Raw genomic sequence first — 20,656 nt, 5'->3', positions numbered from 1 at the left:
TCCCCATTCCGAAAACAAACCAACGAAGCAACAACAACAAAAACTTCTCCCACTTGGGAACTGTGGGGTGCTCGCTCAGCAAGCAGCTAGGAATGGCCAACCCCTCTTCCCTCCCCAGAGCTACGCGCCTCTGACTATGAAAAGAGGAGTGTGTGGTGTTTTTGGGTTTTTTTTTAGTACAAAAAAAGACAGAACCATATTGAAAAGTTAGCGCGTATTTTTAAGGTATCCCAAATTCCGTGACATCAAACTAATATCAACCAATAGTCGGGCAAATCTCCCTTTCCCAGCTTGAGAACCACAACCCCACCACCCCACCACTCCACCACCCCACCACCTCACCACCCCACCACCCCACCACCCCACAACCCCACCACCCCACAACCCCACCACCCCACCACCCACCACCCCACGACAAATGGGAATCACCACAGTCGCCGTCGGAGCCTGTTTGTTCACTCAAAGTGCTGCGTGCACCTCTCCAAGCCCAAAGACACAGAGCACACCCCAGGGAGCAAACACGTTTTCCCGGCTGCACAACGTTCCACTGGCTCAGCCCACCCCCGGTCATACAACTTCCCACTACAACAATCGAGGCTACAGCTATCCTCAGACACGGAACCAGTATGCACATGTTCCCGAGACGGAAGCGCTGGCCACAGGAGACACGCGTGTAGTCCACGGCAGATGGCCTTCCAGAAAGGCCGCCCATTTTTGATTCTGGATTACTGTTCCTCATTTGCTAAGAACTGATCTGGGGGAAGGATGTTTCTGGACGATTTCAGTGAGATTCGCGTGCCCTACAATTCACCAGGTGTGCGACGCAGGAGCTCATGCACCCAGAGTGGGGCAACCATCTTCACCTTCAAATGTAGAGCATTTTCAGCCTCCAAAGAAAACCCACTCCCATCCGCTGTCACCCTCCAGCCCCCACACCTATGCACCCCTTCCTGCCTCTGAGCACTGGCCTGTCCTGGACATTTCATAGAAATGGGGTGTCACACGGTGTGGCCTCTGGGTCTGGCTTCTCTCACTGAGCGGGGTGTCCTCAGGGTTCGCCCACACTGGGCCTCGCTCCTTCTCATGGCTGAGCAGATGGTAAGGTCAGCTCCCACTTCTCTTTGTTTACCGTATTCCCCAATTTCCAACAATGCACATTCTTCCTTCTGTATCTGCCCCAAGGGATGTGTGGATGAAGCTGGCAGGGGCGCCCTGCTCCTCTGTCTCTTGAGGATGTCAAAACCTCCCACTGTCATTCTGCCCCTGTAACCACAATCCGCTCTTTTGGGGGTCCTGGCCCGTTCCCTGCAGCCTCAGGGCTCCCTCAGGGACTCCGGTGGTCTCTGCTCAGCTGTGGCCCCTGCTCAGCCGTGGCCCACAGATGAACGAACGCCTAGGTGTTGATTAATTATGAAAAAGCCTGTCTACTTATCACGGGTGGAGCTGTGGGCAGGGGCCACCTCCCCCCATCGACCTCTGCTCCAGATGGAAGTTGAGCCCAGGGCTCTGCTCAGGTCTAGGGGCCGGGGGAGTGAGGGTTTGTATCCACGGTGTCCGAGTGATGTGGCCTGCATGGTCCAGGAATCGTGGAGGGAGTTGGAGACAAAGCCCGGGCCGCATTTGTACACCCACCTCTCTTTGATCAGAGAGGGTTTTTGCAGGGGCTGCTAAGAGCTGGATGTGAGCACATCTGGCGGATGGAACCGTGCTCCAGAGGAAGCTAAGCCGCCAGCTCCCTGCCCCCACAGGGATGGACGGTCACCCTGACAATGATGGGCCCTTGGGGGCCCTCAGATGCCCGGGGCCTACCCAAGTGGGGGCCACATCCCACCCACGAGGAAACAGGCTCCCTCCTGCTCTCCGGCAGGCAGTGAATACAAGGAATGGGGCTCTCCCCCACAGGTGGGCATGAAGAACAGGTGGTAAAGAACTTCTAGTTCCTGAGGGCAAAGCAACCTCCTGCCTGGCATTGAGCTCCGGAAAGACACGAGATTCCTCCAGAGGAGACTTAAACCTGCGCTGCCCGGCGCCCTCATGCCCCAAACCCGCCTATCAGTCTGGCCCACTTCTGGAGAAGAGACTCGAGTGAAGTGAACGAAATCCCAGCCCTGAAGCCGGGGTCCGTCCCAAGGTGGGAGTCTGTCAGGCAAGGCAGCTGGCCAAGGCTTTGCGGCTCTGAGATACTTCACACCTGTGTGCTTAAAGAGGGTCGCACACCGAGGCTGTGGACCGCTGCAGAGCTCAGCCGCCTTAGGTCTGGGAAAAGTGGCACAGAGATGAGGAGCTCAAATAGAACGCTCAGATACTCAGAGACAGGCACCCGGCAGGAGGGGAGACGCCGGGAAACCTGGGTCTAGGAGGCCACACCAGCAGGGCAGTCAAAAATGACAGTGGCACTACCTACCCCACCCCCCAAAAAGAGAGGACCAACCTCGAAAGTGGCCCTGGCCAGCAGCTCTCACTGGGGCCAATCCTGCCTTCAAGGGATGCTGCATGATGTCTGGGGACCTTTGCGGTTGTCACCATTGGGGTCCAAAGGTCACCAGCCCTGAGGGGAGCAGGTCCATGATACCAGGTGTCACAGGGGATGAGTGGGAGTGGAGAGCTGGGATGGGGACACAGCCGTACCTCCCCCACACAGACACACAGGGCGGGGGCCACCAGGCCTCCTCCTGCCCTGAGAGGCACTCTGTCGCCTGCTGCACAGATGGGTGGCGAGGGTGAATGCCCGCAGACCGGCTAGAAAGGAAAAACACCCACAGGAATAAATCCCACCCCTCCTTGACAATAGCCTCCATGTGCCCACGGCATTCTGCTGATGGGGAGTGGATGAGGCCTTGCTTCCGCCACAAGCGCGGGCCTGGGCTGCTCCATCTCACCTGTGAGCTCAGGCAGGCGCCAGCCCTGCTGCAGAGGGTGGGAGGGGAGAGCCCCACGCTGCCTCTTGTGTGTGTGCACAGGGCCCTGGAAGCTCTACCCAGGGGCTCTGGCACAAGGCTGTGTATCTAGGTAAGCCACCTGCTGCAGGGAGATCGTATTTCTTGGGGATTTTACAGCCAGGGGGAACCTTGGAGAGCTTTTGGCCTGTGGGGGCAGACCTGGGCCAAGGGCTGGGCCTCCTGCCTGCCATGGGGTAGCCAGGGATGCTCCGTGGGCAGGTGGCAGCACGTCCATGGCACTGACCTGGCCTGCTCAGGGCTGCAGCTGCTGGCAGGTCCATCCGAACTCCAGAGGCAGCTGCACTGGCTCAGGGTGTGGTGAGGGGGTGGGGGCCGACCTGCTTTCGCAGCAGGCCCTGGGGGCTGGGCGGGGGAGGAGGTGGCTGTCCTGCAAGCCATGCGCCCCTCTGGGTTCTGCAGACGGTGGGGGGGGCGGGGACAGGGACAGGCTTCCTCTGCAAGGGCCAGGCAGCACATGTCTCTTGGCTTTTCAGAACTCAACTCGGCAGGGTGAAGCGGACGCAGACGCCACCTCCATGCCAGGGTGTGGCTTTGCACAGGATGCTCATTTGTTAAGCGAGACTTCAGTTTCGTCTGGCTGTCACAGGTCACACGTCCTTCGAACTGTCCTCCTGCCACAACCCTTTGAAGATGTAAACCTCCTGCTCAGTTTGCAGACGGCATAATGCCGGCCTGCCAGCTCGGAGCCCTAGCTTGCCAACCCGTGAACACAGACACCCAAAATTCACAGGAGGGTGGCTTCCCACCGTCAGCTCCTGAACACAAAACTGACAGAAAAGGGACAACGGGGTCGGGGGCAGGGGTCCCTAGGGGTCAAGGAAGGCGAACAAGCTGACAAGGAAACATGTCTCTAAGCAAATGGAGGGGTGGAAGCCGCCTCCCCCGCTCTCCTCTGAAGAACGTGCTCAAAAGAAACTGGCCCAAAATGCCAATGGGACAGGGGAGCTGGGCTGGCCAGAGGGACACCAGAAAAGGGGGATTCTGGGCTGCCCCTTCCCTCCAACTGGGCTGCACACAGATCTGGACAAGGCCCGAGCCCCACCTGACCTGGACCGTTTCCCTGCCTTTTAATGCTCCTCTGTCATCTGTGCGGCGAGATGCTCTAATAGCCTCTCCAGCCTGGGCTGCTTGTAGGAGCAGAAAACCCTGCCAGAGTCAGGGGCGGGCTGCCCCGCCAAGAAGCCTGAGAGCCACCGACGCCCCCCAGACAGCCACAGAGGCCTCGTGGCTAATGACACTCCCTGCGTAAGGCCCTCGCCGCCCAGGCCAGGCCTGACTACACCAGGGGGTGCCTGAGCAGGGCTGGGACAGAAGGGCTGGGGGCTCCAGGAGGGAGCCTGCCTGGAACCCCTGGTGTGTTTCACGTGCTGCACGCTGCTTGTTCAGCAATTTCACGCTACGCCGCCTGACAATGGAAGCGTGGAGCCCAGTCTCAGTCTGCACTCCCCAAGTCACTTGTTTGTGAACACATGGCTGAATCCTAAATTGCTTTTAATATCTGGGCAGTCCCCACCGCCCCGCTGCAATTTCAGTTCTGACGGCACCTCCAGGACAAGCCCGAGGCCTGAGGCTTACAGCTCAATCTGCTGCTGGGCTGGTCACAACACCCGCGGCGCCCCCACAGCGGCACAAACACACAGACACACGCCCTCTCAACACAGCGACAGCCCTGAGATACCTAACTACTCCCTTAGATCAAAAAGCCGAAATCCCAACTTCCGGATCTCTCTTCCTTTAGCTAAGCCCAGAGTCTTCACTAGAGACATTGGGGATTTTCTGAACTGAGTCCCGGGGGCACCTCTCAGGGCCTTGCCTGCTGTAGACCCCTGTTCTTTTTCTTAACTGCACCGAAAGCAGAGAAACAGCCACAAAAATTAAGGTTCGCTCACTCGTCCAGACCAGCGCAGCCAGGAGAGACGTCACACAGGCCACCTATGCTGTCCCCATTTTCCCAGCAGCCAGGCGAAAAAAGCAGAAAGAGCTGGCATGCCGCGGTGGCTCACGCCTGTAATCCCAGCACTCTGGGAGGCCGAGGCGGGTGGATCACTTGAGCCCAGGAGTTGCAGACCAGCCTGGCCAACATATTAAAACCCTGTCTCTGTAAAAGGGTGGTGGGAGGAAAGTAAAAAGAAACAGGTGAAATTCATTTTTTTCTTTGAGACAGGGCCTCACTCTGTTGCCCAGGCTGGAGTGCAGTGGTGCAATCATAGCTCATCAATGCCTTGATCTCCAGGGCTCAAGAGATCCTCCTGCCTCAGCCTCCCAAAGTGCTGGGATTACAGGCGTGAAGCCACCATGTCCGGCCAAAATCCATCTTAATTATATAAACATATATAACTTACATACATAAATTACGTAATATATATGTAATTTATATTTATATACAATTCATATACATTATTTATATATTTATATAAATATATATAATGGTGCCGGTGGAGGAGACACCTCAAACCCCAGACCCAAGCAGTCAGCCATGCCCAGGAGGCCCACGCGGGCGGCGGGCTAGCTGGTGTATGGAACTAACTGGAGATGGGCCCGGGACCACCGTCGTCCACCCGGCCTGCCCACCTCCTCTCTAGTCTTCAAGGTAAGGAGCGTTCTGGGCAAAAGTTCTCTGAGGAGTCCGGAAACAGACCCTGGTTGAGAGTCCGGGCCTTGGGCTGAGCGAAACGGCTGCTGGACCAGCCGCGGGCAGGTGGCTGCAGAGCAGAGGCAAAAAAGAGCCTCTGTCCGCCCTGCTGTGTCCCGCTCCCAGCCGGCAGGCTCTTACCTGAGTGGCCACTTTGCCGTAGTCAATCCACCGCAGACAAGCTCTTACCTGAGTGGCCACTTTGCCGTAGTCAATCCACCGCAGGGTGGCGAAGTTGGTAGATTCTGCACAGTTGAACCCGTGATTGAAGCCGGCGTGGTAGCCGTATGGAAATGTGATCATGAATTCCCCAGCCTCCTGTGTGATCTGAGGAGAGAAAGGGGATGGGTGAGGGCAGGGCCACTGGAAGTGCACCAGGGGATGGGGCGCGGGGACTTCCCAGCGGGTGCCAGGGAGCCTGGCTCACAAACCAAGGGGGTTTCACGAAGTCAAAGGTGGATCCAGGGGCTCCGGGGCTCCAGCCCATTTCCCACACGGCTCATGAAGGACACGGTGAGCAGGCGTGGCCACAGCTCTGCAACCTCCACTCGGCTCAGCCGGGCCCCTCCAGCCCCAGCAGGCCCTGCCCTGCCCCAAGGCGGCCGCCAGCACCACTCCAGTGGGAGAACTGCAGATGGAGCCGTGGCTGGACCTGCGGATGGAGCCGTGGCTGGACCTGCGGATGGAGCCGTGGCTGGACACGATGCCTGTGGGGCGTCTCCAGTCGGACCCTCACAGGGAGCGATGGGGGCCTCCTGCTTTGGAGGTGGCTGAGTCACACTCACAGTCACCGTGACAGGTCCTGAAGCAGCTGGGGCTGGTGTTGGGGCGGGCGGTGCCGGCAGCGGCTTTAGAGTGCTCCGAAGACAAGACACCGCTCAGGACACCTTCTGCCCGCGCATGCGAAAGGAGCCACCACTGCACGCACAAAACACACCAGGAAGGGCCTGCAACGCGCCGCCATCCCAAGCCGCCTTTCCATCATACCCCAGCGAGGGGGTCTCCACGAGGTCATGGAGATCTAGAAACACCTGCACACTGGGAGCAGAACCTGACACCACAGACCAGCACCCTGGAAAGCGGGCCAATGCTTCCAGACCCAAGTCCAATTCCGACGGCTGGCCCATCCGACTCCGCAGGTCTCTGAAGCAGGACCCCCTAAACTGAGGAGCCGAGGCGTGCGTGGCTGGGGTGGGGCCCACAATGACCCCAGACCTAAGGTTTCCCAACAGCCACCCCAAGGCCTGGAAGAAGAGGCAGGGCTGCCTACCAGTGCTGGGGGGCTGCAGCCTTGCGCCCTAGGAACCCTCCCCACTCTGGGGACACTCGAGATGGCCACACCGTCCCCCCACTCTCTGCTCACTGCTAAGCCCGTTGATAAAGGCTTTGAAAGACGATCACCCAGAAAGATCAACGACAAATCTGGAGTGATGGCTCCCACGTGCTGCACTCCGGGGCTTGGGCCAAGGGCTTCTGGGAGGTGGGGCTGTGGGCCCAATCCACAGACATGGAAACTGAGGCTCACGGACTAGAAGTGACTCCCCTTGAAGTCAAGTGGGCTCCTCATCTTTATTTAACATCCAGTAAAACACAGGGATTACAGGCTGCTCGGAGTTCTGGGAGTAACCACTGCTCCAGACAGACAGGAATAGAACATGCCGGGCCCCCGGGCACCCCTCCCACCAGCCTTCTACCAGGTCATCCCCACCCAACCACGCATGCGCTCTTGGTCACCACAGCCCTCGTTTCCTCCTAGCCGTTCACATGAACAGCGTTGTATGGCAGGGACACGTGCCTGGTGTCTTCCGCCCAGCGCGCGTTTCTGAGATTTGTTCCCACTGTCATGTGCACCAGGCGACCACTCCTTTCCATTCCTAAACAGTACTTGGTCGTGCGTGGATCTATGGTTATTGATTTATCTATCCTGCTGACGGACGTGCGGGCTGTTTCCAGTTTGGGGCTCTTGTGAAGAAAGCTGCAAAAACACTTATGTACCAATCTTTCTGTAGACATATGTTTTCATTTCTCCTGGGTAAATATGCACAGAGCGGCATTGCTGGGGCACAGGGTACATGCTTCCGTTTCCAAGAAACTGCCGAACAGTTTTCCATGGCGTGGCACAGCCCCGCATCCACCCCGGCTGTGAGCAGTGTGCGGCTGCGCCCTCCTCACTGGTAACTGGTGGCGGTGTTCTGACGTGGCCGTCCTGGGACAGGCAGCATCTCCCGGCTGGCCGCCTCTCTCTAACTTCTACCAACGCTGGGCATCAAACCATGGCTTTCGTTCCTGCGGCTCCTTCGTAACGCGTCTGCTCAAGCCCCTCACCCCAAATGCATCGGGCCGTTTGTTTTCTTATCTCTGATTCGTAGGAGTTCTCAGGCCTGCTGATCATTACTTACTCCTCCAGAAAGATGAGCAGGGACCGCTGGATGCCCTGAAGTCAACGACAAGCCGTCAGAACTGGAGAGGCTTTCAGAAGCCAGCCACGACATCAGACATCAATCAGAACCGACACAGCCTGGAAAAACGCCAGTCCTTAAGAACACTACGATATTTTTCTTCTCAAATAATTAATTGCACCAATCAAGGAAAGTCAGTGTGCATTAAGTTATATTTTTAAATTCCCGTCCAAGTGACAGCCACGTGCATCAGAATGAGCACGGGACAGAAAACAGGGGTGGGGGGAGCACACGTTACCCCAGGGCCTGGCCGCCGCTGTGCAGGACGTGGGGTCCCCAGGGCCTGGCCCCCGCTGTGCAGGACGTGGGGTCCCCAGGGCCTGGCCCTCGCTGTGCAGGATGTGGGGTTCTCTGGGCCAGCTTCTCCCCACTAAGCTTGGAGCTTCGTGAAATGAGGGGCAAATAAAATTAAGGTTTGGGGTTTTTTTAAAAAAATGTAATTACTGGGCCGGGCATGGTGGCTCACACCTGTAATCCCAGCATTTTGGGAAAAGGCCAAGACAGGAGAAATGCTTAAGTCCAGGAGCTTGAGACCAGCCTGGACAGCAGAGTGAGACCCCATCTCTAGAAAAAAAAAAAAAGTTAAAAAATTAAAGTAAATGCCATTACTGATTCCTTTACCCTATCTGAGCTGGCTTCAGAAAGCTTCCCCCTGACCACCTCCTTTAAGGCCAAGTGACGCTCCCTGTCTCTCCCTTGGGCCCATCCGGTGTGGTGGAGAACCGGGCCTGCAGGCACGCGTCAGGCTGACGTCAGACTCTGAGCCTTCAGGGATCCAGCTGGGCCCCCGGAATGCCAAGATCGAATGGGGGTGATGGCAGCAGAGAGCCAGGCTCTCACGGCTGTAAGGACCTCACTCCCCCAGCCCAACCCCTCCTCTGAAGCGAGGCCTAGAACAGAAAATGCGCTCGGTTAGGACAAGATTATGTTCCTGCGAGGAAACCTGCGTCCTGGTGGCTTCATTCCACACTCATGGTGTCTGTCCCCAGTGTCACTGCTGTCAACATTATCCAACAATCAATTAGAAGGCATTGGGATGATGAATAGGCTTTGCGGCAAAGTCATCAGCAGTGACAGGACGCAGCCCCAGACACCAGGCACGGAGAAAGCCCGGAACTCGGTTTCCTCTGCGACCTCTTGCAGAATAAATGAGGGAGTCAATGGCAGATTACAGAAATACACACTTTTAATTATTAAAAAGCTCTGCTATTGATCGGCTTTTTCTCCTAGAAGTAAATACCATTACAAAGATTTATAAGTGGAGTGTGGGGAGTCACTCGTTTGAAGGCTGCCAGGAATTCAGATGAGGGACCCACGCAGCTCTCTGGAAGGGACGTTCATCTCAAGCCCGCGGTGTCTGAGGGGCTGAAGGATGGTTCCCAGGCGAGGCGGCACAGGTGCTGCTCGTTGCAGTGGGACAGGGGTCTTCACTGTGGCGGCCTCTGGAGAAACCAGTGCCCAGCCCCAGCAAGCAGCTAGGGGTGTGGGGGAGCGCAGCCGTCCTGCCTGGAGCCCGCCTGCTACCATGCACGCTTCCAGCAGCCACTCCGGGGCCGGTAGTGAGCCACCTTTGACTCAGGTTCAAGGACTTCACAGACAAACTGCAGTGCGATACAGACGCTGACCCGGGCATCCAGGCCACTCACCGCCTGCCCACCCCTTCGATGGGCAGCCCCCTCCAGGAAGCACCACTTTGGAGAAGGTTTTAGACAAACCAGCCAGAAAATCAGTACTTCTCACTTCCCCGAGCAATGCCGTGATCTGTCTGGTTTTGCTGGTAATGAATGATGTTCCAACCAGAAGACGGGGGATGAGAGGAAAGGCCGGAAACCCGCACTTCTCCCAGCGAGATCCGTGCTGTCTGATGAATGCCCACGGCGGCCGGGAGGCGGCCTCTGGGTTGTGGCCCCGCCGGGAAGAGTGGGTCCCTGATGTGCAAGCTGATGCTTTGGCCGTTTGATTGAAATGTCAGAAGCGATTTCTGGCTGGCGGACACTCAGGGCCTCACCACAGAGCACGCTCCCGAGCCCGCACATCACTCTTCCCGCGGAACCTCGTGAGCTGGGCTCCCCAGCTGCTCCCCACTCCTGCCCAGCACTCGGAGCTGCGGCCCAGACCTGCCTTACAGGTTCCTGGCACGTGCGTCTCACCTGGACAGAACTGGGGACACAGGCACAGGACTAGACTCTCCCACGCATGAAGGCTTCCCCATGGGGAAGGAACTGCCTCGAGTGGGTGCAGCTGCTGAGCCAGACCCTAAGCACAGCCTGCTCTGCTCCTGGGACACCAAACCCCGTCCGTCAAACCAGGTGCAGGAAGGCCCCACCCCCAGCCTCAGGTCTCCTCCATCACAGCCTCTGCCAGCAGCCCCTGAAGCTGTGAATTGAATGAGTTCACAGTCTTCACATGCAGGAGAGCCCATATATCATTTCTAAACAGGCAGTTCTCTCCACGGCTGGGTGACATGGGCCGTGGGGTGCCTGACACTGAGGGTGTGGCCTGGGGCGGTAGCAACCGGGTTCCCACCTCGGACGGGGTGAGGGGCTCTGCCCTCTGTTTCTTTGGCGGCTTCCTGCCAGGTCAGCAGGGGCCACCCCTGCCCTTCCACCCCTGCGGTCTCTGCAGAGGGGCCTCTGATGACCACACCCAGGAGGAAGTTTTGGTTTGGTTTGGGAGGGGAGGGGAGGGGAGGTAAACACCCCACCACATTCAAGCTCTGTCATCCTCTCTCCCCCGTGGAAGAGTTGGAGGCTAACTGCTGAGCCACGCGCCCCTCTTCTGGCTTGTTAATCACTGTTCTAGAAACTTCTCCAGGGTTAAGCAGCTTATCTCCTGGGGTGTGTGTGGCCACCCGGGCTCGGGCCCAGTACCCACTCCACCCACAGGCGTGCAGGCTCCGCCCCGTACGCACCCGGCTGAAGGGGATCCCGTACTTCTTCAGGATGATGGGTGAGATGAGGGTCATCTTGTGCCGCAGGAAGGCGTCGCAGCCCTGCGAGCTCCCAGGGAAGAAGCCTAGGGCAGAAAAGACGGACATCGGTCTCCTGACCACAGCCAGCCAGGGTCGGTGAGGAGGCTGCCCTCTGGGCGGGCAGGCTCTTTCCTCCCACGGAGAGCAGGCGTGTGGGAGCACAGAGCACAGCCGGACCTGCCCTTGGTTCGCACGGCCCCAGTGCCCGCAGGTCGGGGGGAAGGAGATGCACAGGAGCCGCCCCACAGTGCCCCGCGGTGAGCTCTGCCGGTGGCAGACAGTGGTGACACCCTCTGGCCTCTGCGCAGCAACCATGTGAGCAGCTGCCGGGACTCGTCTCTGCCCAGCGGCGGGGGCAGCCCGGAGCCTCCTCACCATGGGAAGGACCAGGGTTACTTGTGTGACAAGGTGCCCACCCATGGCATACACTTGGATCCCTCACAGGGCACGGCTATGCAGAGACGTTCCCCCTGACCTCCCCCGAGACTAAATCTACCATATCACAGCCCACACGGTCACTCAGTCAGCGAGAGAGCACGATCCTGGGGAAAGGATGTGGTATGGCTGCTCTCGTCACTCGGTCAATGAGAGAGCATGATCCTAGGGAAAGGACACAGTGTGGCCGCTCTCCTCTCGGAGCTGATGTTCTAGAACCAGACCAGCCAGGGACAGTGGGGAGTGAGCATTGCTGCCTCTTGCTTAGGTACCTGCCTTCAAGGCCACGAATGAGACCGTGCACCTGCCCCACACAGCACTGCGGGTGTCCTCACTATTACTGCACGGGTGAGGAAATCGAGGCCCGGGCCAGCAACTGACTCACCCTCAGCCCCAGCACCGCCAGGAAGTGGCAGAGTGGGCCTGACCCCGGGCTGTGGTCGGGGCTCACAACCTCTTCCTGTTAGGCCAAGCTCAAAGTGGCAGGCTGCGTGCACATGTGTGGGGCTGTCTGTCCAGCAGTGCACTCCACAGCTGAAAGCAGTGCCTGGAAAGCAGGCACTCACACCAGCGGCTCAGGGCCTTCCCAAACCTCATAGCCAGGCCGGGCTCGGTGGCTCACACTGGGAATCTCGGCACTTTGGGAGGCCAAGGCAGGTGGATAGATCTCTTGAGGCCAGGAGTTGGAGACCAACCTGGTCAACATCACAAGACCCCATCTCCACAAAAATAAAAATAAAAAATAAACTAAGCTTCCTAACTAGCACAGTTCAGGGACGTTCCCAAATCACAAGGTGAAGACCCGTGCATTAGGGGGTAAGGTAAGGACGCCCCGGCTTCCCGGCTGCAGCTGCGGAGACCCACACCCCGCTGTGTGCAGCACAATCCCTGTACCGAAGCGGCTTCCCTGAAGCAGCTGGGTCCCCGGAACCAGCGCCGGGAGAGCCAGACGGGCCCGAGCCAGGAAGGACAGTTCAGGGAGGGGACTCGCCGCCTCATCTCAGGCACTTCCCGCTCCACCACCCACTCTGCCAGTGGCAACGGGCAGGAGGCCGGCCCAAGAGGCAGGAGGACGGGGGTCAGGTGTGGGCTAGGGGAGGCCCGCCTGGGGGAAGCCCAGCTCCAGTACAGACTGCAGAGCCTAGGGCCTGCTCCACACCAGCGCTGCGGGCTCTCCCCGGGCTGCGCCTGTGTCCTCTGCCCTGTGGCGGTAGAGAGCTACTGCTGAGTGGATGACAGAGGTGTGGGGTGTCATGCCTGCAGCAGACAGGGAGCCCACAGGCGTCCACCTCCCGCCAGGACTGACCAACAGCCTCGGCCAGCCCGAGGGCCCTTCGAGAAGAGTGCGCAGACCTCAAGCGCCTCCAGGCCAGGACACACACCCAGTGGGTCGTTGGCGGAAGGCGGCACACGTGTATGTGACAGCACCAGCACACAGAGGCCCAGGCACACGGGGAGGCGGGAGAGCAGGGCCACGGTGCTTCTGCTGACACCCGGCCGCACAGGCCCCACGGTGAGGTTTTGCAAAGTGTAGGGGTTTGTCGAATCCAGTAACTTTTCTCTGCACTAAAAGCATTTCAATTAGAATTATGACTGCCTGCCACCCGGCCCGCCGGCCTCTCCGCAGTTCCTCTTTTTAATGCACAGTTTAAGTGGCTCTCATTAAAGCTCTAACAAAGGCGCACATTTTAAGTGATTAGCACCAATAAGGCACCAGCACATTAACGCTCTCTCCACAGGCTCCACAACTCTCCGGCGAGCCCGTGTGGAGCCCAGCTATTCATTTTCCATATTAATCGCACACCCCTCCACCGTCCCGATGACGGAGCACAACGCCTCCCCGCAAGTCTGGGAGGGGCACCTAGGAACACACGCGGGGTCGGGCTCGCCTTCCCCAGCACTGCCCCAACCTGCCCCCGCTGCCATCCAGAGGGCAGGACAGGGCCGGAGCCAGAGGCCACAGGGGGCTCAAGGTGTTTCCACGCAGCCGCAGGCATCTGGCACATCCCGCCGCCCTTCCCAACCCTCCTCGGGGTTCACAGCTAGGCTGGCGCCCACAATTCTGGGAGCTGCTCTACCCTGCTGAGGAGTGACTAGGGTCTCCCTCTGTCACCCCGGCTGCAGTGCAGTGGCTTGATCACAGCTTACTGTAGCCTCGACTTCCCAGGCTCAAGCTATCCTCCCGCCTCAGCCTCCTGAGTAGCTGAGACTACAGATGAATGCCACCACGCCTGGCTAATTTTTACAGAGACAGAGTCTCATTATGTTCCCAAGGCTGGTCTTGAACTCCTGGGCTCAAGCAATCCTCTGATGTCAGCCTCCCAAAGTACTGGGATTCCAGGTGTGAGCCACTGCACCTGGCCAGAGAGTCCACATTTTCTAAGAACCCCTGTGAAAGCACCACGAAGAACGAATTCTTCCCCGGCTCCCCCTCACCCAGCCCAGGCACTGAGCCCTCTGCACACCTAGAAACCGAACCAGCCCTCCAGGTGCCTGGCCTGGCCTCAGGGTAGAACCGGTCACATTGCAGGGACAGAGGATGTGGCAGTGCTTGGGGACCGTGGTGGCCCTGCCAGACCCTGCCTACGGCCTCTCCGGCAGGCTCTTGTCAACCTCTGCTTTTCTAATGCAAAAGTCGCACTGGGTGAGAAGGGAGGGGACAGTGGCTAACTGTAGTCCCCATTAAATATGGAGGGGGAGAAGTGACTGGCAAGGAGGGGGTGGCCCTCTCGATCTGGGCACCAGAGAGCACCAGGAAGGGCCCACCTGGGTGAAGCCCAGCTCCAGTACAGACTGCAGAGCCTAGGGCCTGCTCCCCACCAGGGCTGCTGGCACTCCCCAGGCTGCGTCTGCATCCCCTTCCCAGTGGCAACAGAGAGGTACTGCTGTGTGGACGACAGAGATGCGGGGTGTCACACCGGCAGCAGACTGGGAGCCCACAGGCACTCCCTGACCGCTCAGAAAGGTTTCTTCTGTGGCTTTCTAAGTGTGACTGGCTGAATAATGGAACTTCAAGGCATCCATGTGCTGACCCTTGGGACCTGTGAGTGTGACACCTTCCACGGTGAAAAGGACTTTGCAGATGGGACTGAGCTAAGGATCTTGAGGTGGGGGAGCACCCTGGCTCTCCGGGTGGTCCGATGTCGTTCCGCGGGTCCTCAGAACAGCAAAGCAGAGGGACATTTGGTTAGAGCAGAGGAAAGTGAGGAGACCAGAGACAGAGGCTGGAGTGATGCAGCCCAAGCCAAGGGATGCGGGCGGCCTCTAGATGCTGTAGAAGGCGGGAAACGGGTTCTCCCCTGGGGCCGAGTCAAAAGATGTGGGCAGCCTCTAGACACTGGAAAAAGTGGGAAATAGATTCTCCCCTGAGGCCTCCAGATGGAGCTGGCCCTGCCTGCACCTGGGTTTTAGCCCCTTAATGGGCATTTTAGACCCCTGGCCTCCAGAACTGTGAGAGAATAAATGTGTGTTGTTTTCAGCCACTAGCTCTGTGGTCATTTGTTACAGGAGCCTCAGGATGCTAACACAATGCGGGGAATGTTTCTTTAGCTTATGTCTTCAAATGTGTTTTGGAAATCAGTATTAAAAAAATACAACGGGAGAAATGCTTTAATCCTGCTTTTCTTTCACAGCTTTAGTATGTAAGTGAGCTGGACCTTTGCTACAGCTTGCCTGTGACTGCAGAATTTCTACTATCAGAAGCATGCTCCTAAGACCAGGGTTCACCTGTGCATAAGAACAGGGCCCAGGTTTCCAACAGGAATGCTCAAAAATACCAAGAGCAAAGCCCTCAGTCCAGAAACCAGGAGACTGCGTGCCAGGAGAGGGCCCAGCCCACTCCTCAAGGACGCGCCTTCCCGTCCGTCCCCGCCACTGAATCTGCCGCGCTTGGGCAACGTCTCCTGCACAGCCACGCAGCTCCTGGCGCGGCCTCTGTGACAGGAGACCCTGATTTCCCCAGAAAGACTGACAGTTCCCATCTCCAAAGCCAAAAGCCCATGGGAAGGGGGAAGAAGCGTGTGGCGGGCGTTCTTCGGCTCGAAGGTTTGGAAGGGACAGAGGACGGCAACCAGGCAGTCCCGGGAGCCTGTGCTGAGGCTGGGCGAGAGCTCCTGGAAAAGCCGTGGCTGTCGCGTGCTGACCTGCCCGACGCCGTCCCTGAAGGGCGCGCTGCTCGGACAGGGCCCTTTCAGCGCTGTCAGAGGAACGATGGGTCCTCACTGACCCTCCCTCCGCACGCGCCCCAAGCTGTCCACCTGCCAGCCCGGAGGAGCCAGCTCTTGAGCGGCTGGGAACGGACCAGCAGGAGGGAGGAACTGCTTTAGCCAGCTGTCTTCATGACTTTCTGGGCACTCAGGAACAGTGAGGTGTCATGAAACTCGCACCCCTGTTGTGCTGTGACGCCGGTGCTGACTGGGAACCCTGCTCAGGCGCCTCAGGGCCGGGTGGTCAGGGGAGTTCAGGGGGGCCCCACCCTGGCTGTCTCCAGGTGTCTGGCTTGTTTCCAAGCACTCCCCCAGGCACATGCTGGGCCTCCATGACAAACCCCTCCTTGCCCAAGAGTCCCCAGGGAGCATGTGAACACGGGCTGGTGGCATTGCCGGTGAGGACATGCGCTGAAGGTGTCCAGGCTGGGTCCCAGCAGAGCAAGGGCAAACGCCTTGCGGCCACCATGCCAGCCCCTGCGCAGGTGAGCGGACTGCTGGCTGAACTGTCTCCTTTCCTAGGCTTTCTCAGAATTAGCAAGGGCACAGTGTGGGGCCGGGTGATGGAAGAAAAACGAACACAGGCTGCCCTCCCTGGGCCCTGGCAGCCTTTGACGAGGCCCAAGAAGCTTGCACTAAGAAAACTGGAAAACAGGAGTGTCTGGGCATTCTGTGTGAATTTCATGGAGACAAATCGCGCAGCAGAAGGGCGTGAATCTGACCACGAGGGTGGGAGGAAATGGAAAAGTCACACAGTAATGGCTCAAAGAATGTCACCACTCCCCAAAACCCAAACCCAAACCCAAACCGCAGCAGAGCCCGGGGGATGCCAGCTTCTCCTCCCCTCCCACAGGCCCCACCCACCCGGTCCCTGGTCCCCAGGGCCCTCGGGGCAGTCACCTACCGATGGCCAGCCGCTCCAGGCGCTTGCCGTGCTCTGGCGGGATGGCGTACCTGCGAGAGAAGGGAGGCACGTCAGAGGCAAGGTCGGTGGGGGCCACGTGTCAGGGTGTCCCTGGTGGGACCTGCCTTGGGGAGACACAGACAGTGCCCAGGGCAGAAACAAAGTGCAGTCGTGGTCAGGGCTGTGTGCAGGGGATGGCTGGGGGCGGGGGCTTTCAGGATGGAATCCATAAGGAAGCGAGGGGGGGCGGGTGGAGGAGCGGGGAGTGAGGACCATGGCTCGGTGGCTTGTGACACACTCAGAAAGCCAGGAGTGTGGACGCTCCCAGTTAAGCGGCATTACACTTCGAGGAGGCTGAAAAGGCAAAAGATAAAAGAAAGTACTGGAACTGCGGGTGGCGAGCAGGTCCTGGGGGGCCGAGTCTGGAATAGGAAGCATCTGGGGCCCCTGGAGCTGCCAGCCTGGTCTCCAGGCCCACGTCACCCGTTTCCTGGTGCCGGGAGCCAACAGGGAAAAAGCAGCTTTGGGAATGAGAAAAGCTGCATTTGTCACCAACTTTGTAAGTTTTATTTTTACACATTTTACATTTGAAAGATCACCAAGGCTACATCATGAATAAGAAAGACGTAAGATAAAGTTTGTAAACAGAGGAAGCGAACTGGGGGGGGCGTCCCGCTCATGCCGCACCCGGAAGCTGGGACTCTCTTCCCATGAGGGAAGGTGGGCACCAGGAGCTGCAGCCTTGAGGGGGAGTGAGAAGGCCCAATGCCAACAGGGACACCGCCCAGCCCACCCCAGGCCTCCAGCAAAACAAAAACCTCATTTCCAAGCGAAGGGGACCGGACGAGGACGGGGCCTCGGGGACTTGAGGATGCACAGCTGAGTGCCGGCTGAGGTTGGTCAAGTCCCGTCCCCGACCCCCGCTACAGAGTAACAAGGCCAACAGCTCCCGTTCCAGAACAGTCACACAGATGAAAGGACACGTGACGTGGCCTCTCCCCCAGACCCTCCCAGGGCAGAAGCAAGACAAAGAAACGTTCAGAGGGTGGGAGACAGCCCCCGCTCCGCTACAGCCCCTTCCAACTGAAAGGCCACTTTGTTTTTTAATGAAATAAAGAAGTCAGGCGCGGTGGCTCATGCATGTCATCCCAGCACTTTGGGAGGCCGAGGCAGGCAGATCATCTGAGGTCAGGAGTTTAAGACCAGCCTGGCCAACATGGTGAAACCCCTCCTCTACCAAAACTACAAAAATTAGCTGGGCCTGGTGGCAGTGGCCTGTAATACCAGTTACTCGGGAGGCTGAGGCAAGAGAATTGTTTGAACCTGGGAGGCAAAGAAGCAGTGAGCCAAGATGGCGCCACTGCACTCCGGCCTGGGCAACAGAGTGAGACTCTGTCTCAAAAAAAAAAAAAAAAGGCCGGTGTGGTGGCTCACGCCTGTAATCCCAGCACTTTGGGGGGCCGAGGTGGGTGGATCACGAGGTCAGGAGTTTGAGACTAGCCTGACCAACACGGTGAAACCGCATCTCTACTTAAAATACAAAAATCAGCCGGGCGTGGTGGCGGGCGCCTGTAGTCCCAGCTACTCAGAAGGCTGAGGCAGGAGAATTGCTTGGATCCAGGAGGTGGAGGTTGCAGTGAGCCAAGATCGCACCATGGCACTCCAGCCTGGGCAACAGAGTGAGACTGTCTCAAAAAAATTTAAAAAAATAAAAATAAAAATAAATAAGGAGGGGGCAGGAGCTGGAGATGCGGCAAACATCACAGCGTTTCTGCTCTAACAGGACACAAGTAATTAATTTCTGGGCATGTGCCCAGGGTCCCTGGCCGAGGCGACCCCAGCACCTTCAACTCTGTCATCCTCAGAGAGTCTTCCATTGTCCGGACAGAGGTGCGTTCCTCTTTTTTAAATGGGCTTTTATCGTTTACATAAAGATAAGAAAAGTTAATCCCAATCCAAAGCACCTTTGTGGGATTAAAGACCCTTCCACACAGGGAATAAAACCCTCCGCTCCTTCTGGGAAGATGCCGGGGACGGGAAGGAACTAATTTATGGCTCCAAGGCTGTGATGATTAATGCCGTATCCCCAGCCTACAATGCTGCTCCACTTAATTACTGCCTGTAATTGGGAGTTGTAAAGATAAGATTAATTGAATCTGGCAAATGTTAAAAGTTTAATACATTGGAACGTGGCTCCGGCGTTATCAGAAAGCACAGACTGCAGGACGCCGGCCCGGCGTTCAGAGGAGCGGCCCCCAGAGAAATCACAAAGGACTCTTGGACAGGAGGCCGGACAGCCACAGAGACTTCCGGGCTCCGCCACTGCCAGCGCCCGAGAGCGAGCTGCACCTCCCACCGCCCAGAACAACCCAGCGACGGCCTCGGGGACCAGAAGACCTGATGCTGGCAGACCCGCCTCCCAGCCACCCGCAAGGACGCAGGTGGAAGAAAAACCTCAGTTTCCAAGAAAAAGTGCCAGGACAGGGCTCTAAGGACACACAGAGCTGAGCGAGGCTGGAGGCACCATGCTTCGTCCACACCAGGCTGAAGGCATGCTCAGGTTCACTTAGGGGAGCAACCCCAGGATGGGGGACTAGAATTGGCCTCAGGGCCTGCTTCTCACACCAAGGCTCTCTGGGTGTCCTGAAAAGCCCAGTTCAAAGGACAGGGTTGCAACGGCACCGGTGGGCAGACCAGGGAGCTGGCGGATTGAAGCAGACGCAAGACAGAGACCCACAGTCACCACAGGAGAAGAGATTCAGGGAGGCTTCGGGCCTCCCAGAGGGGCGTCTCAGCAGGTCCTCCGCCCAGGCCCCCAAAGAGCGAAGGACGCATAGCCCCCTCCTTGTAGTCCCTGCTCGGGGCCATGCTGGGGCATCCCTGACATTTGGCCTTGGCTCTGGAGGAAAAAACAAACAGGCAAAAGCAGCTATTTGGGTTGGAAATGTTTGTTCACTAAAGCTCGAGGCAGGGGAGCATCTGTCTGGCTATCAGTGAGCAACTTCTCGGGCTGTAAAACCAAGTCAGGCTTATCGGCCACCCACACGGGGAGGCAGTTTGTCTCGCTTCCTGGGAGCTCGGTTCCCGTCGCAAGGCCAAACTTCGTGGCCAAAATCAATCAGCTTTGCCTGCCTGCGACCCCAAGAGGTCTCCTTCTGGACACGACAGCCCAGTGTGCCCGGGCAGCACGGGGCTCTTGCATGCTTTCTGGACAGACGGCTGCCCAGGCCCTCCGGCTCCCGTGCAGGGGCCACTGGTCCCCAGGTGGGTCTGCTCCGAGCCTTCCTCTTCCGTCCAGCTCTGAGATGCTACCGGCTCCATGTCCTGCACGGGCCCTGCCCACAAGCCCCCAGCATTCCCTCCCTCCCCGCCCTCCCCCATGCCAGCACCACCTCCTGCTGACACAAAGGCCCCCACACCAGCCTCTGTCCTCTGACTCCACCAACCTCCCCGGGCCCCCGCAAGGGCTGGCCACCTCTCACCCGCTAGAGCCCTGGAGGCCAGGTCAGTGCACGTGTCCCTCCTTTCTGGTATCTTCAGAGCACATCCCCAGGACTGGGGCTGTGGGTGGCTGGCCCTCTGCAGCCATCAGCTCTCCCTAAGCCAGGGGCAGGGTGCAGAGGGTCTGTGGCCCAGCGCACAGGGATTGCTGGAAGAAGCTGCAGAGGTCAAGACAAAGGAACCAGTAAGAGCAACTCCTGGAACCTGGTGGGTCTGTGCAAGGCAGAACAGGCCACAGGGCTTCAGAGGGCAGAGTCAGAAATGTTAAGGGGATGGGAGACTCAGCTCAGTGCAGTGAGGATTCTTCCATCAAGCTAAGCTCTCCGAGCACGGAGCAGGCGCCTTGGGGTGTCTGGGTGGGGGCTGAAGACAGTGCCGTTGAGGAGGCTGCCAGGGGAACCTTCGGGAGCGGGGGCGGCCTGTACAGGTGCCTCAGGTGCCCCCACCGCAGGCCCCTGGCCTTTCCTGGAGGAATTTGGTTTTAAATCGGGGCAAATGCAATAAGCAAGTGCCCCTCTGAGGACTCACATCGGCCGGGACATGGGACCCAGGACCTAGGACCCAGGCATCGCCATTTCTCTGCACCTCT

The 20,656-nt window shown here is 58.3% G+C and overlaps 1 protein-coding gene and 1 long non-coding RNA gene across 38 annotated transcripts in view; both read right to left on the bottom strand.

Moving 5' to 3' along the window:
- Window positions 1–20,656, bottom strand: part of KDM4B (lysine demethylase 4B) — a 183,979-nt gene that overhangs the window by 64,137 nt on the left and 99,186 nt on the right. For 27 of the 36 annotated variants that reach the window (XR_013408559.1, XR_013408554.1, XR_013408558.1 and 24 more), the window contains 3 exon segments: window positions 16,567–16,616; window positions 10,963–11,066; window positions 5,782–5,919 (listed from right to left, as the gene is read on the bottom strand). Coding sequence is in view for 22 of the 36 variants with exons in the window: in XM_077975995.1 (XP_077832121.1) it covers window positions 5,782–5,919; window positions 10,963–11,066; window positions 16,567–16,616 (292 nt within the window). In the remaining 14 variants the exon portion in view is untranslated. 36 annotated transcript variants of the gene reach the window in all.
- On the bottom strand, window positions 7,119–8,615 carry LOC144337011 (uncharacterized). Of its 2 annotated transcripts, none has more exons than XR_013409602.1 (2): window positions 8,520–8,615; window positions 7,119–8,110 (listed from the first exon to the last, which is right to left on the bottom strand). It is a non-coding gene; the product is annotated as an uncharacterized LOC144337011 (long non-coding RNA). The 2 variants fall into 2 exon arrangements; XR_013409603.1 differs by having other exon boundaries at window positions 7,119–8,026.

Source organism: Macaca mulatta, chromosome 19, assembly GCF_049350105.2.
Source record: "Macaca mulatta isolate MMU2019108-1 chromosome 19, T2T-MMU8v2.0, whole genome shotgun sequence".
Classification (NCBI taxonomy): Eukaryota; Metazoa; Chordata; class Mammalia; order Primates; family Cercopithecidae; genus Macaca; species Macaca mulatta.
Note: the sequence above shows the minus strand (reverse complement) of the source record. Positions and strands in the feature narration are given on the sequence as shown.